The 15285-nt window shown below is 39.4% G+C and overlaps 1 protein-coding gene across 2 annotated transcripts; it reads left to right on the top strand.

Annotated features, from left to right (window-relative positions):
• The first annotated feature begins 66 nt into the window (after window positions 1-66).
• cdk5 (cyclin dependent kinase 5) lies at window positions 67-14319 on the top strand. Of its 2 annotated transcripts, XM_080837767.1 has the most exons (12): window positions 67-155; window positions 1324-1412; window positions 1504-1571; window positions 1684-1744; window positions 1964-2020; window positions 2275-2370; window positions 3108-3182; window positions 4161-4257; window positions 4406-4475; window positions 11299-11359; window positions 11525-11605; window positions 12666-14319. In XM_080837767.1, the coding sequence occupies exons 1-12, from the start codon at window positions 119-121 to the stop codon at window positions 12750-12752; spliced, it is 879 nt and encodes a 292-aa protein (XP_080693893.1). In that variant the 5' UTR covers window positions 67-118; the 3' UTR covers window positions 12753-14319. The 2 variants fall into 2 exon arrangements, with proteins under 2 accessions (XP_080693893.1, XP_080693894.1); XM_080837768.1 differs by lacking the exon at window positions 11525-11605.
• The last annotated feature ends 966 nt before the right edge of the window (window positions 14320-15285 follow it).

Raw genomic sequence — 15285 nt, 5'->3', positions numbered from 1 at the left:
TTGCCGGTAGTTGACTACAGAGCTCAGACTCATTTTGACGTTGCCTCTAAATTCCACTCCCAACATTTGGGATTGAGAATTGCCCCAGCTATTTTTAGGCTGGCTTCGTTTACAAACCATGCAGAAATATGAGAAGCTTGAGAAAATTGGAGAGGGTAAGATATTTTACAATTCACAATTAGTGTTGAAGGGTGGTATTAACATTACTTATGACATCACGCTCTTTAGCCAATGTAGCATATGTTGGTTTACCGTGGCAATGGCCTGCTAATAGATAATATTGTGTAGCCCCAGCTAACCCTAACAGATCCAACCGGTTCAGTTGAATTGATAAAGCTGTCACATTAGGTATGTCCAATGGGACGAATACTCTGCTAGCTAACTGGTTTAGTTATGAAACATTGCGGGGTATGTCACAAGTAACACACCCGAAAATCCAACCGAGATGTAGCTAACGTTAGCATACTAGCTAGCTAGCTAGTCCAAGTACCTTCATCCTGCAATGGCTATTTTTGCTTTCTTAGCAAGGTTGGGAGCAAGCTGGCCAGAAAAAAAACGCAACATGGATTGCTGCTTAGTTATAATGTTGACCAAATTATGTTACTTTGCCAGTAAGCGTCAACTGAAAGCACGACCCTGCACAAATAACGTTATCTCCTAAACCTACCATAGCATCTTATAGTAACGTTAGCTGGCTAATATATCTGGTTAGCCGGTTTGCTGGTTACTTTGGACATCGGCTGACATTTTAGCTAGCCAGCTAAGTGATGACAGAAACAATTCCTTTGCCGTCTGGGTTTTTAGTTTAGTGGCTTTAGCACTAATGATAGATAGATATTCCCTAGCCCCTTGGCTCGAAATGTTTATTCTACAGGTACTTGGACAGCCAATGACAGCTAAAATAGCTCAAGTTCTCAGTGTAACCTCATTAACTAATTAGCTAAGGGGGCATTCAAAACAACAATGTACAGCCACTATCCCTTAGTTGAAGCTCACGGGACATTGCAATTGGTTGACGTTGTTTTTAAGAAGTTGAAGTGTCATTTTAAGCTGGGGTAACGTTACTGAATGGGAGGGCTACCGTTAACCTTTTCTAGCTGGGCAGTGATCATTGGGGTCCAGCTATGTTACTGGTTCATGTAACGTTGTTTGGATCCAGAGCAACAAAAATGGTATTCAACCATCATTGCCATGTTAACCCCATTGTTTAGACCTCGGGTGGTTATGTGTCTTCTTGGACTTGGAAGTACAGTCGAAGTGTTCTGTGTCTCCAAGTGTAAACAAATGGGAACAAGTCAATACTTTTGTACCCCTTTTTTCCAGGCACATATGGAACTGTCTTTAAGGCAAAGAATCGTGAGACTCATGAGATAGTGGCCCTGAAAAGAGTCAGGCTGGACGATGACGATGAGGTATGCTTTGATTTAAACACACAATTACTTTGAACATAATATTACAAGTGATTAATTATTCAGCATGTATATTTGAAATACTTTTCTTTAGGGCGTCCCAAGCTCAGCATTACGAGAAATATGTCTGCTGAAAGAACTGAAGCATAAAAACATTGTCAGGTACGAGTAGCACATGCTGTGTCAGGTTTTTTTTTTTTTTTAAAGGTATACACATGTTGCACATAAGGCTGTCAGGCAAAACAATTGACAATAATTTGTTTTGCATTCTAAGGTTGCATGACGTCCTTCACAGTGATAAGAAGCTTACATTAGTTTTTGAATACTGTGATCAGGTGAGGAGCCAGCTAATCGACCAAATGTAACCTTTGGTTCAATTGTTTGAATAATTAGAATTGGTATGCAGCTTCAGAAAGACACTAACACACACACACACACACACACACACAAATATATATTTGAACTTGTCTACCATACAGTCACAGTCTGGTCACCAAGTTTTCACACAATATAGAGAGATATTTAAAGGTGTTGTCTCACTCTTTACCACTTAGGACTTAAAGAAGTATTTTGATAGCTGCAATGGTGACTTGGATCCAGAGATTGTAAAGGTGAGTGGACTCCAGTTAGATGGCCAAATACTATAATTATTCACCCTCATATTCATCTGCTGCATGGTATGATTACTACAGCAACATGGTGAAACATAACAGCTTGGACATGAAAATCGACACTTTTTGTATGTTGTTCAAACAACCCTGTTTTAAGGCTGTGATTTGAGTGAAGAGTGTCTGTGGTTGTATAGGATACATTTGATTAATTCAGATTGTTTCATATTGTTTATGTTCTGTTGGTCTCTCTGTAGTCATTCATGTACCAGCTACTAAAGGGGCTAGCCTTCTGTCACAGTCGGAATGTGCTGCACAGAGACCTGAAGCCACAGAATTTGCTCATTAACAGGGTAAGTTGGAAGGCTGCGCTGACCTTTGAGTTCCTCTAAAGACTTTGCTCAAGTCATTCAAGATTTCCACTTATTCTGTGGGGATGTAGTATGTCAAAACAAGCAGCTGCAAAAGCTATTATGTATAAATGAGTGTGGTATTGCCCGTTTATGTGTCCTGTTCTTCAAACAGCACCATGTCATTTGATTTTTACATATGCTTTATTATTTCAGTTTATGTAGTACTGCATGTGTATAATTGAACTAAATTATTGCTAAGTCTGGGGCAGCAAAGCTCCCTTCCCATCTGGGTAAAATTGTGGTCATTGCCAAATTTGGAAGAGCAAAAACCAAAGCAAAGAGAAGGTTATGACGATTAATGTCCACTGTAATTAAGCGAATAAGACAATGAACATATAATGAGAGACAAAACTATGAATATTTGACTACATGAAACATTTACTAGTGTAGATCCTCTATTTAGACATTCTACATCACCCAGAATTCCTTCTTTGCATGAGCTTCATGTCCAGTGGGACTGCTGCAATTGTTACTATATACAGTGTAATTAAAGCTCCATATTTTTTGCACAACAGGAGCATTAAGGACAATGCCCCTCTTTGCTCAGTGCTTTCTGCTGTTGTAACATTGTTTTGTTAACAATTTACAAATGTTTATGTGATTTGTTTGTTTGTTGTAGATGCATGCATTATCACTCATATCACACTGTGCTGTTATGATTTAATTTTACTTCGTAGAATGGAGAACTGAAGTTAGCGGACTTTGGCTTGGCCCGAGCCTTTGGGATTCCAGTGCGATGTTACTCTGCAGAAGTAAGTCACTCACAGGCCTCCCATGTAGTGCGGCTCCTGCAGTAAATCATTATTCAGCAGAGCAGACGTGTAGTTAAAGGCAGATTTAAAACCCACTGGAAACACCAGATACTCACATATTGCGATTAAAATACCATCAGGTGAAATCTTCTATGTGATTGAAAAGTGATTAATTTGATTTAAGTGTTTAAACCCTTAGTTCTCTCTGTGCTGCTTAGTAAGGCAAAGATTGAACCCCCTTGTACTGTTAAAAGGGAATTTTCTTTTTCCGTGGTGATTCTCCAGTGAAATTAAAACTTAAGACTGAATTATTTAATCTGTTCTTAAACTCCAGTAAACCCCACATGCCCTCAGCAGTGCACACTCTATATGCCTTTTAGACGGAGATCCTGCAATAATCACATATTTTGCCAAACAGCAATCTGGCGTATATTCATAGCCACCAGGTAGAAGGAAAATCTATTGATGAGTCATCACCACATCATTGTATTTGCATTTAGCTTGAACGTGTTCAAGTCAGAGCTGGGTAATATCATGTTGGACGTTCTGAATTTCGAGTTGTCTCAGATGCACAATAGCGTATGCATCAAAAACAATGATGGGTGAACTTAGTTTTCGCGGGCTCTTGCAAGCCGTGCACATTTATAGCAATGTACAGACTCAATCAGAGTTGATGTGCATCATGCAATGTTAAGTTTCAATTCATGTCAGATTTGACAACAATTATCCCTGCTTCTTTTCCCTTAGCTGCTAAGCTGTGTTACATCCTTGTTCCACGATGCCGGCTGTACCTTTTTATGTGTTGTTCTGCCTCTGTGACTACCTCCTATGCCTCACCTCAGAACATTTGAGCGGTGAAGCGGAATGACACCTAAAACATCTTATACTAACTTCTGGCAGGACAGAATCTTTGCTGAACCCCTCTCTGAAAAAATGCTTTTTTATGGCTCACTCAGTGTGTTTTGTGCCCTTTCCCAGGTGGTGACGTTATGGTACAGACCACCAGATGTCCTGTTTGGTGCTAAGCTTTACTCTACCTCTATTGACATGTGGTCAGCCGGATGCATATTTGCAGGTGAGAAATGACACATGGATAGGCTTTAACAATAGCATCTGAACTGCAACGTTTGTCTTTTTTTTGGTGGTGTTCGTCACCATACAGATTTGGTGGACATCTTTTTAAGGTTTCTGATGTTATCCCTGTTGGGTCCTGTACATTTCAGAGTTGGCTAATGCTGGAAGACCCCTATTCCCTGGTAATGACGTTGATGACCAGTTGAAGAGGATCTTCAGATATCCTTTACAATGAGGAGGGAGCCTTTAGATCTCCCCTGCTGTTTCCATTGAAAATCTGCATCAAAAGTGAATCGGATGCATCACACATTACTGGTTGACCAGCTAGGGCTGAACGATTTGGGAAAATATTCTAATTGCGATTTTTCCCCAAAATATTGCGATTGCGATTCGATATGCGATTTTTTAAAATGTTATCCTCTTTTTTTCTACAACAAAACGTACTGAATGATTTAAATATGACACAATATTAGATACATTTAGTGTGAAATATTCTTTCCCACATTTTACATTTGTATTTAACTGCTCATTACAGAAACAAATCGGTGGCTTTGCCACTGTGCATTTAAGTTATTTAAACAAAGTCAGGTATAAACACAAGACATGCACTTTTTAAATTGGCCTTATGCCGTAATTGTACTTCAGGGTTAGGCTTAGGATAAGCAGTTTTACCTTAAAATAACAGCTTTGACAATTGGGGCGCTACAATGACTTTTAATTTTTTGACTTTGAATCGCCTCTGTGCCATTGCCATATCAGGGTCCGTAGGCAAATAACTGCGTTATGTAGGTGTGCCTGAAGCCGCCTGGTTTTTACTGTCTGCCTAACAAGTAAGTAGCTTTTTTGCCGTCTTGTGTTGCACTTGCTTGATGATTGACTGTGTAAGGAAGGACAGTTGTTGACTAACTAGTTGGTCATAGTGTCAAAGTAAGCACATTTCAAGAGATTTCGCTAGTTTGAGCCACTAGCATCTCGTTAGTAATTAGCAAGTGATCCGTTATGCTGCTTTTATCACTGTGTGCAACATTTCCCATCTTAAAAAAAAAAATATATACAGTACTGTGCAAAAGTTTTAGGCAGGTGTGAAAAAATGCTATGAACTAAGAATGCTTTGAAAAATGTAAACAATAAATGTTTATTTTTTATCCATTTACATGGTAAGACTGAGCACAGCAACAAGACACAACGTAGTTATACTGCATCAGCAGGGTCTCTCCCAGACAAAGATTTCAAAGCAGACAGGGGTTTCAAAATGTGCAGTTCCAGCTGTTTTGAAGAAGACGTTGAGGATCGTAGACGCAGTGTTCAGCCAAGGAAACTTAATGCAGCTGATGAAAAACACATCAAGCTTATTTACCTTCGAAATCGGAAGATTTCAAGCAGTGGCATCAGCTCAGAACTGGCAGAAACCAGTGGTACCCAGGTACAGACATTTACTGTCCGGGGAAGTCTGGCCAGAAGTGGTCTTCATGGAAGAGTTGCAGCCAAAAAGCTCTACCCCGACAAGGAAACAAGGCCAAGTGACTGAACTAAGCACGTAAACATAGAAACTAGGGTGCAGAAACATGGCAGAAGGTGCTCTGGACTGATGAGTCAAAATTAGAAATATTTGGCTGTAGAAGAAGGCAGTTTGTTCGCTGGAGGCTGGAGAGAGGTACAATAATGAGAGTCTGCAGGCAACAGTGAAGCATGGTAGAGGTTCCTTTCCAGTTTGGGGCTGCATTTCTGCAAGTGGAGTTGGAGATTTGGTCAGGATGAATGGTGTCCTCAATGCTGAGAAATACAGGCAGATACTAATCCATCATGCAATACCATCAGGGAGGCGTATGATTGGCACCAAATGTATTCTGCAGCAGGAACATAACCCCAAACATACAGCCAATGTCATTAACAACTATCTTCAGCTTAAAGAAGAACAGAAAGTCCTGCAAGTGATGGTATGACCCCCACAGAGCCCTAATCTCTACATCATCGAGTCTGTCTGGGTTTACATGAAGAGACAGAAGAATTTTAGGAAGCCTACATCCACAGAAGATCTGTGGTTAGTTCTCTAAGATGTTTGGAACAATTTACCAGCCGTGTTCCTTCAAAAACTGCGCAAGTGTATCTGGAAGAATTGATGCTATTTTGAAGGCATAGGGTGGTCACACCAAATATTGATTTAATTTAGAATTTTCTTCTGTTCCTTCACTGCATTTTGTTAATTTATGAAGAATTGATAAAAATAAACTGTTAACACTTCCATTTTTGAAAGCATTCTTAGTTTACAGCATTTTTTCACACCTGCCTAAAACTTTTGCACAGTACTGTATATATATATTTTTTTAATCGCGGTTTTTATTTAAGTTGAGGTTTGAAAAGCGCGTCTCATCATATCGCGATTAAACCGCAAATGCAATTAATCGTTGAGCCCTATGACCAGCACAGGATTTCTTGTCGACAGCACTTTGTGAATGTGTTGAGATTTTAGGAGCAGTTTGAGGTGATGTCCTCTGATAAGATGGCTTCATATTCATTCACATTTAGGTCAAAACCCTCATGTCTGATTCTGATGAAGACCCATATTGACCATTTTTCAATTGAAATGGTAACAATATTGCTGATATAGTAATAAATATGGCAAAATTCATATCCTGAATAGCCCAGTGTTCTACTCATGTTAGTGGTCCAGTTCCAAGGAAAGTAAACGCTACAGTGTTCATAAATTACTTCAGATTCATATAACAGGCATGAGAATCACTCACCTTTCAGCGAAATTCGCCGTTTTGAAAACAAAATAGGTGACCTACGTGAATCGTGTAGATTCGATGAGTTTTGTTTTGGGGGGGGGGGGGGGGGGGTTGGACATATTTTTCATATTCAGATGACATGTACATTTGTACTGAACTAGTGCTGGCGGCGGCAAGGTATTTGGAGGATAATGAATTATATCTGTCAACACTGGGAAAGTTTGACCAATGACAGAGCTCGCGCAAGAAGGTGGAACGTAAGTGATACCCTTTCCAAAACGTGTAAAGACGTAATAACTCATTTGTGAAAGACCCAGAGAAACAATAATATCCGACGAGGCAAAATCCCGGACAATTTTGGAATCCCTGCTGGACGCATTTTTTTTGTGTGACCGTAATGTTAGCATATAAAACGTTAAAACATGTGTTCGGTAACTTAACGGGATGATTCATTTCAAGGGGCATAACCTTCAGATACAAGTATGAAAAAGTTAGCAATGATATGATTAGCCTGGTTACGAGACGGCTACGGTGTGAATAACTGATGGAGTAAGATAATTTAGCTACATTAACTCAAACGCCACGGAGACTCCCTGTTCTAACTTTGAATCGCTCTGTTGGGGCAAAGTGACCATTGCAAAGGTGTTTGACTACAGACTGTTAACGTAGCAAATAATTCCTACTATTTCAGCCAGTCAACCTACAAGCCTTGCAGGTATAAAACCAATCATGACGTCAGATGACCATTTTCAGTCTCGTTACCATAAACAAGACCCAATACAGTGCAACCCTGAGCACTGACATGATAAGCACTTTGGTGACAAGAAAGGTGAGCATGGCTGCAAAGGGGACTCTTGTCACATGGAAGGCTTCAGTGATGCTCTGCTCAAAAAGGTCAAGTCGCCAAGCTATGAGGCAAAGCAGTCAAGAGCAAGTGCCACTGGAAGTAGATAGATGGATACTTTAATAGGAGCTTAACATATATTTAAATATATACATCCAGTTATTCAACATAATAAATCAGCGGCGAAAAAAACAATAGAATCATATTTTCTTGACAAGAATTCCATAAATGAAAAGAGATCCTTACATTTTGCATCATTTAGTACTTCTAAAGAATATATGATTGTATTGTTTTTTTCGCCGCTGATTTATTATGTTGAATAACTGGATGATGCGAGTGCATGGAAATATTAACACGAAGGGCCTTGTCAAGCTAAAAAGGCACCGGATGCCTAAAAGAGCCCGGGTGATGTAATGTTAACTTTCGAACGACTCTTGAGTGACAGTTGCTATGCCAACGCCAATACGTCACCCTAACGCGATTTACTTCAGAGCATCTTGCATTGTACTTTGCTACCTGAGACCAGCTTGCTTGTATTTGACCTACAATAAACCAACCAAAACAACCATGTGCTTGATGTTTGACTTTGGTAGGAAAGTGGTTGATTAGCTAGTTGGTTATAGACCCTTTTATGACCTACGTCATAAACGTTAAGCGCACACATTCTGGAGGCAAAAAAGCGTCAACTTTAACCATAGTTAGTGACAGTGCAAGAGGATTTTGGAGAGATAAAGCTAAGGATTTCTTCGTCTCGGTTTCTTCGCTAAAAAAATGCCATCTTGTTGTGTTGTGGGATGCCAAAACAGGTCAACTAAAAAGAAAAAGGTCTCAATTTCTACCGCATTCCTTCGGGGAAAAGACTGTTTAATGCAAACAGGCGTAGATTGTGGCTTCAAGCTATAAAACGAGTGGACTGGACTGAAGACATCATTAAAAATGCACGCATATGTGGGTCACATTTGATATCCGGCAAGTGAATTTTGTTTATGTTAGCTGACTTGAAATTGTGTTAGTTAAATCTGAGATAACTTAGTTGGCCAAAACAGCTCCCTAGAAAGCTAATGTTATCCATATCTAACTTATATTAGCCTTGCAATTTTAGGTTAACTTAACGTTAACGATATCTAACCATTAACGTTAGCTAACCGTTAATGTTAGCAAGTTCATAGTACATTCATCTATTCATTTCATACAATGATACAATGCATACAATGATCGCAATGTAGAAAAGTTTACTGAAATACTGAAGATCACCTACTGATTGTGCTTATGAAACTTAGATTGGGTCTCACTAACACTGACATAGCATTTAGGTTTAAAGTATCGAACAGCACAATATCATGCATTTTGAGAACCTGGTTACCTATGGCTAAAGTGTTGAAACCACTTATAAAGTGGCCAAGACAGACTGCTGTTTTAAAGAACATGCCCAAAAGTGGCTTCTCACCCCTCATTCGCTAACATTACAGTTGTGTCTCCTGGTTGCAATTGTTAGGTAGTTCCTACACGTAAACCTTGACGATGAAACGTTTATGATAAGGTCGACTTACTCTGCCATGCATGTGCAATTTAACGTGAAGCGGTAGCGTTGGTGGGTTTGTTGATAAAAACACATGGTTTATACATTATTGTCTTTGTTCCTTGTCATTGGCTTGGTAGCCCCTTAGATTTTAGGACGCAGAAATCATCATTGAGGTCGCAGTACTTAATATCCTGGAGTGGACATGCCCGCAGACAACGTTATAGGCATCGAGTGACTTGAATGATCGTAATGTATCTTTTGAGTAAACACTGGGTTTTTCTATTAAGTATGTATAAATATCTGTCCATTTTGATTGGTCAACTATCCAATCCGTGATCGAATATGGATCGGGAAGTTGGATTCCATAACTTAATGTCAATTTATTAACGTAACTTCCGAGATCATTAGGATAAAGCGAACGCAGGTATGAACTTAAGCCATTTCTTTTGCCCCCAGAATGCGTGCGCAACCTAGAACGCTGAGCATTGTTTACCAACGGCGAAAGGGTCTATAGTATCAAAGTAAGCACATTTCATTAGCTAGCTCGTGCTAGTGTAACGAGCTATCTTGTTAGCTTGAAGCTATTCATCTGTTGTTGTGCTTAAATTAAGAAAGTCCTTAATGTGTTGTGATTTTAAGACATATCTGACGGCACCCACAATTAAATTTGAACAAAACAGGGCATTGTTTGCACAACATTTTACCAAAGAACAACGGGGGCTTGCTAGCTTTGACATGCTAGCGGACATTGCTAACTTACAGGTTACCAGCAGGCAGGTGTAGCTAAAACGTTTTATTCGCTTAATATTGTGCCTAAACGGATACTATGTACCCCGACACTTTTTGGCTATCAGTCAGAGAGTCTCAAGAGTAGTTCGAAAGCCATCAGCTACGTTTTAGTCGCTTAATATTGTCGCACAAAAGGAGGAATTGCTATTAGCAATATAGATGCTAGCGCGCGAAACCTGTTGATGTGTGCTTACTTACAAAAGACCGGCAGCCAATATTAAGCGTGTAAAAAGTACCTGATGGCTTTCGAACAACTCTTGAGACTCTCTGACTGATAGCTAAAAAGTGTCCGGGTGCGTAGTGTCCGTTAAGGCACAATATTAAGCGACTAAAAAGTAGCTGATGGCTTTCGAACGACTCTGAGACTTAAAGCTAATAAGCGCCCGGCCTACGTGGTGAACGGATTACGTAATGCTAACGTTGGCATAGAAACTGTCACTCAAGAGGCGTTCGAAAGTCAACATTACGTCACCCGGGCTCTTTTTGGCATCCGGTGCCTTTTTAGCTTGACAGCCTCGCCAATAAAATGTATTGAAATCTGAATTACATAACATTGTATTGGCTGTCAATCATGATGGAAGAGTAGACAAGTTAAGTTACGCCATCTCTCATGGGGGCTATGCATTAAGCCATTTGTGGTGCCCTTACCACATTGTGCCTCATATACTGTAAATGATAGACCCAGTGACAGGCTGGCATGAAATGGCTTGCATAATACTAAGTAAGGAAGCCAAAATATTTTTTGACTCATGGCTGAAGCTAAGTTTCTCCAGCTCTCCCCAGGTTGGAAAATAAGCATCTCAAACTGCATCAGATTGACGCTTTAAAATATGGAATATTTAAATTTTACTTACAGGGGGGGGCACGCCCCCGGAGCCCCCCAGAGGGGTAATATCCTCCTCACCTTTTTCACCCCTTACCCGTTTTCATGCCTGATATAAGTGTGGATGAAAGTGTTATTAGTGTACCACCAGATGGTGCTGGTTTGTATTTTTTACTCCCTGTAAAGAGGACTTGTTGCATCTTTTCAGAAACCACTTGTTTAATATATTGTTTTGCACTGCAGGGATTGATATGAGATTTAGGGACCAACATAGATTTAACATAGATATAACATAGATTAGTGAGCGCATAAAATTTTCTTTAATGACTTTGCACGTTGCTGGGGACACCAACAGAGGAACAGTGGCAGACAATGACCAAACTACCAGACTACAAGGTAAGAGCACGCTACTTCTCCCCTCTGCTCTGCATGGCCATCTTATGCTGGTGGCTTTCTGGGAGTTTGCCTTGAGTTAATGGGTTGTTACATTTTAGAGCTCAATTAATAACATTCTACACGTTTACAATCCTGGAGATGTCTTAACACTGCTTTTCTTAACAGCCGTATCCCATGTACCCTGCCACTACTTCTCTGGTGAATGTTGTCCCTAAGCTAAGTAGCACTGGACGGGACCTGCTCCAGGTATTTTCAAACAAAGATGTCTCAACATAGGAGTACTTTCACAGTAGTCTGGACAAGGGATTTTTCCCATTGAAATGTTGTTTGGATGTTGCCTGTACAGAGTAATTAGTTTATTAGCTATTTACATTATATGACCTTGCCCCCTGTTGCTGGAGTGCCTACCCAGGGTACTTGGGTGTGCATAACCTATATGGCTTGTGCTGTGCTGTTGGGCTCAACTAGTAAGCTAGCATGAATAACACTGAGACATCACTTGTGCCCAATTTATCAGAAGTACAGTGAAGTAGTTTATTTTGGAGAATCTATTAGCATTGCGCTACAAGAACTGAGGTGTGGCCCTATGTTTGATGGCTGTGTATTCCCCCTGAAAGCCATAATTGTGATTACAAGAAAAGCTTTGAGTTTGAGATTATGCATTGTCAAAAGAAATCCTCAGAGTAGGATATTGATTTTCCTGTGCAGTCCCGGAACAATGCGGTATTCGGGAGTAGCACGGCATAATATATGGGCTCAGTTAGACAGGTTCCTGTGTAGAGCAAGTCAGTTAATTATTATTAGTTATGTATTGTTCAGTGTTGTTAATTTAGGCTCATAGGATGTGTATAATGTCATGCCAGTTGGCAATGTGGTGATTGAGCCAAGTTGTGAAATGTTTTATTTTATGCATCCAGTACATTTACAAAATTGGCTGTGAATTTCTTCCTCAGCAGTTATGTAATTTAAACTGTAATTACTTATGTAATTTATTTTCTCTTCAGAGAGGTCTGTGATATCCAGGTTCGATGGTCTTAATTGGATTTAGATATCCAAAGATGAATCTGCGCCATATGTGGTGGTTTGTAGGCTCCAACAAAATTGAATAGAATTTATAGGAAATAGAATTTTGCATTTAAGCAAACTATCATTTAAAGTCTTTAGCATATTCCTTAATGTGCAATTATATTCAGGGGGATTAAGTATTTGAAAGTTGTAGTAGAATAACATGATTGCATACCCCCTCCTTGTGCTTGAATACCTCATTAGGCAGTCAGTCATTCAGACATCTGTTTCTCTTCTGCAGAATCTTTTGAAGTGCAACCCAGTTCAGCGAATTTCAGCCGAAGAGGCCTTGCAGCACCCGTACTTCGCTGACTTCTGCCCGCCATAGGTGCCAAGCCCACCGAACCACAGTCAACAATCTGGATCAGTACTGTCACTCCCGTGCGGGGGGATTTCACAAAACAGATTCATTGGATCTGCCGGCTACAAAAGACTTTTCTCTCACCATACTGTCCTGTTCTGTACTGTCCAAACTAAGCTCATAGCCTAACTGGTTCATACCACAAATACCACCAAAATGTAACCTTTTTGACAACAGCAGGTCCCTTGTGTTGCCTGTTGAAAATCAAGTGAATAATGAATGAAGTGACTCTGACCTGCACAGTACACAAGCTGTTCTGTTTTGTGAAATACTCTTCTGCTCTGCTGTAGGACCCTTGTCTACTGTAGTTCCTCCTTCCTGTCTAGACTTTGCCTCTGAACTCAACTTCATTTCACATAATGGGACTGAAGTCAGTCTCTGTGCAGGTATGTCTGTGTGCTGTCTGTTTAGCCATTACACACACTACTACATTTTCATAAGAACCAACAATGTGTTTTAGTTTCTGTAGGGTTCCACAAATCCAGAACCGTCTGAGCCACTTGCCAAATTTCTCTAGCACTGTCTGACCTCTTTAACCATTTGGAGAATTCTGCAGCGACTGTCCTTAACTGCCTTGTTGAGGTACATGCACATTTGTAATACAGGTCTGAATGACATGGCATTGTCCGTTCATCATATAGACCACAGCGTTTCACCAGTGGATTGATAACTGACTAACAGTGTGAGCTTCTACTGTTGCAAGAATGCTGGGTATATCATGGAAAAAGCCTGATTGATTTTTATGTTTGATCAAATGGTTGGGAACTACAAATTATCTGTATAGTTTTGTTTATTTTTGCATTCGAAGCCAGGTCAAAACAATCTGTGTCGGTAAGACAGACTTGCATCTTTTTTAATAATCAGTGATAATAGTTCTGCCACCAGCTAACTTTCATAGAAGATTTTAAGTTGAAGTGGACGTATTTATACGGATAACTGCGGGGCTTTTCTGTTACTGCTTTTGAACATCTTTCTCATTTCAGTGCACTTTGTAGTTTAGTGGATGACAGGTGATAAGGTCATCTTTCTCTCAACATTCATTTGGAGTTGAACTTCTTGAGCAACCATTTCCTGCATACCACAGCAAATGGCAATTGTTTATGAAAAGTGGACCAGACCTATGAGTCAGTTCTTAAATGTTTTATTTGTAGTTTAGGTTATTTTTTTTTATTATTAACAAGAAGTTTTGATGTTTGTCTTGTATTATTGGCTTTGCCTAATTTTGCAGTTAATATACGACTCCTCTCAAACATCGGTTCATCCTGGCTTTTGTATTATTTTAAAAGAAGCTAGGAAATATAACACATTCAACTGCAATGATTTTTTTTGTTATCCTCAATTGTTTTTTTTGTAAAGACCACATCATTTTAGATTTTTATGTCAACACAATATTTTAGAATGCATGTATTTATTTATAATTGAATGTTCGTGTGTTGGCATTAAACATTTTGTTTCCAGTACAACAGAATGTCACTTTTTTGACCTCTGCTTCGAATGATGGGGTGCAACATCTTTTGCTCCACCTTGTATTTTGTGACTGTATGATATATTTTCATTGATTTACAACTGAAAATAAACTGGTGGAGCACAATAAGTATGAAGCAGTTATTATTGCTATTGTGTAATTCGTAAAGATCTAATGTAGTCTCTGAGGTACGAGCAAATCATTATGTGTAATTATGAGTTAGAACACATAGATGTGTTGGGATTTTTCCCACTGTTCTTATGTGCCCTAGGTTCATTACAAGTAACTGCAACTGGGTTCAGTTATTACTGATCTGTTGGAACTCCTAGAGCTGTTTCTGGGAAAGCAACTATTTAATGAACAGGAGTAGTGGAATTTCTATCAAATTATATTTGTGGCCTAATGAGATTTTAAGTGTGTAGTTGAAATGCGTTCTTGGAAGCATTGATGTCAAATGGCACAAGTGACGGGGACAAGGATTTTATTTATAGGCATATTTTTACAATTTATGTAAAGGTTTACATACAGGATGACCGAAGTGAAAGTTGTGAGTGCAGTCATGGAAATTGTGAAAAACAAACTGTTATTGCAAGTGCTTTGCCTACGCTGCATCATTCATATGTATGAAGCACTTGCAGGGAAAATGTTCAGTCCTCTTTTAGAGATGCATTCAAATAGCATCACACATACAACTGGGATACTTCAGTCAAGCACCTTACATGGCAATGACATTCAAACACTGAAATGCCCATTTCTGAACTCTTCCTGATGGATTTCCATGGCATACTCACAGTTCATGAAATTACGACAGGCTTAAGACAACTTTGTGATTCATTATATCTGTGTGTGTGTGTGTGTGTGTGTGTGTCTATATAAATATATATATATACACTACCATTCAAAAGTTTGGGGTCACTTAGAAATGTCCTTATTTCTCAAAGAAAAGCACAGTTTTTTTTCAAAGAAGATGACATTAAATTAGTTAGAAATACACTCTATACATTGTTAATGTGGCAAATGACTATTCTAGGTGGA

Source organism: Sprattus sprattus (genome assembly GCF_963457725.1).
Source record: "Sprattus sprattus genome assembly, chromosome: 4".
Classification (NCBI taxonomy): domain Eukaryota; kingdom Metazoa; phylum Chordata; class Actinopteri; order Clupeiformes; family Clupeidae; genus Sprattus; species Sprattus sprattus.
Note: the sequence above shows the minus strand (reverse complement) of the source record. Positions and strands in the feature narration are given on the sequence as shown.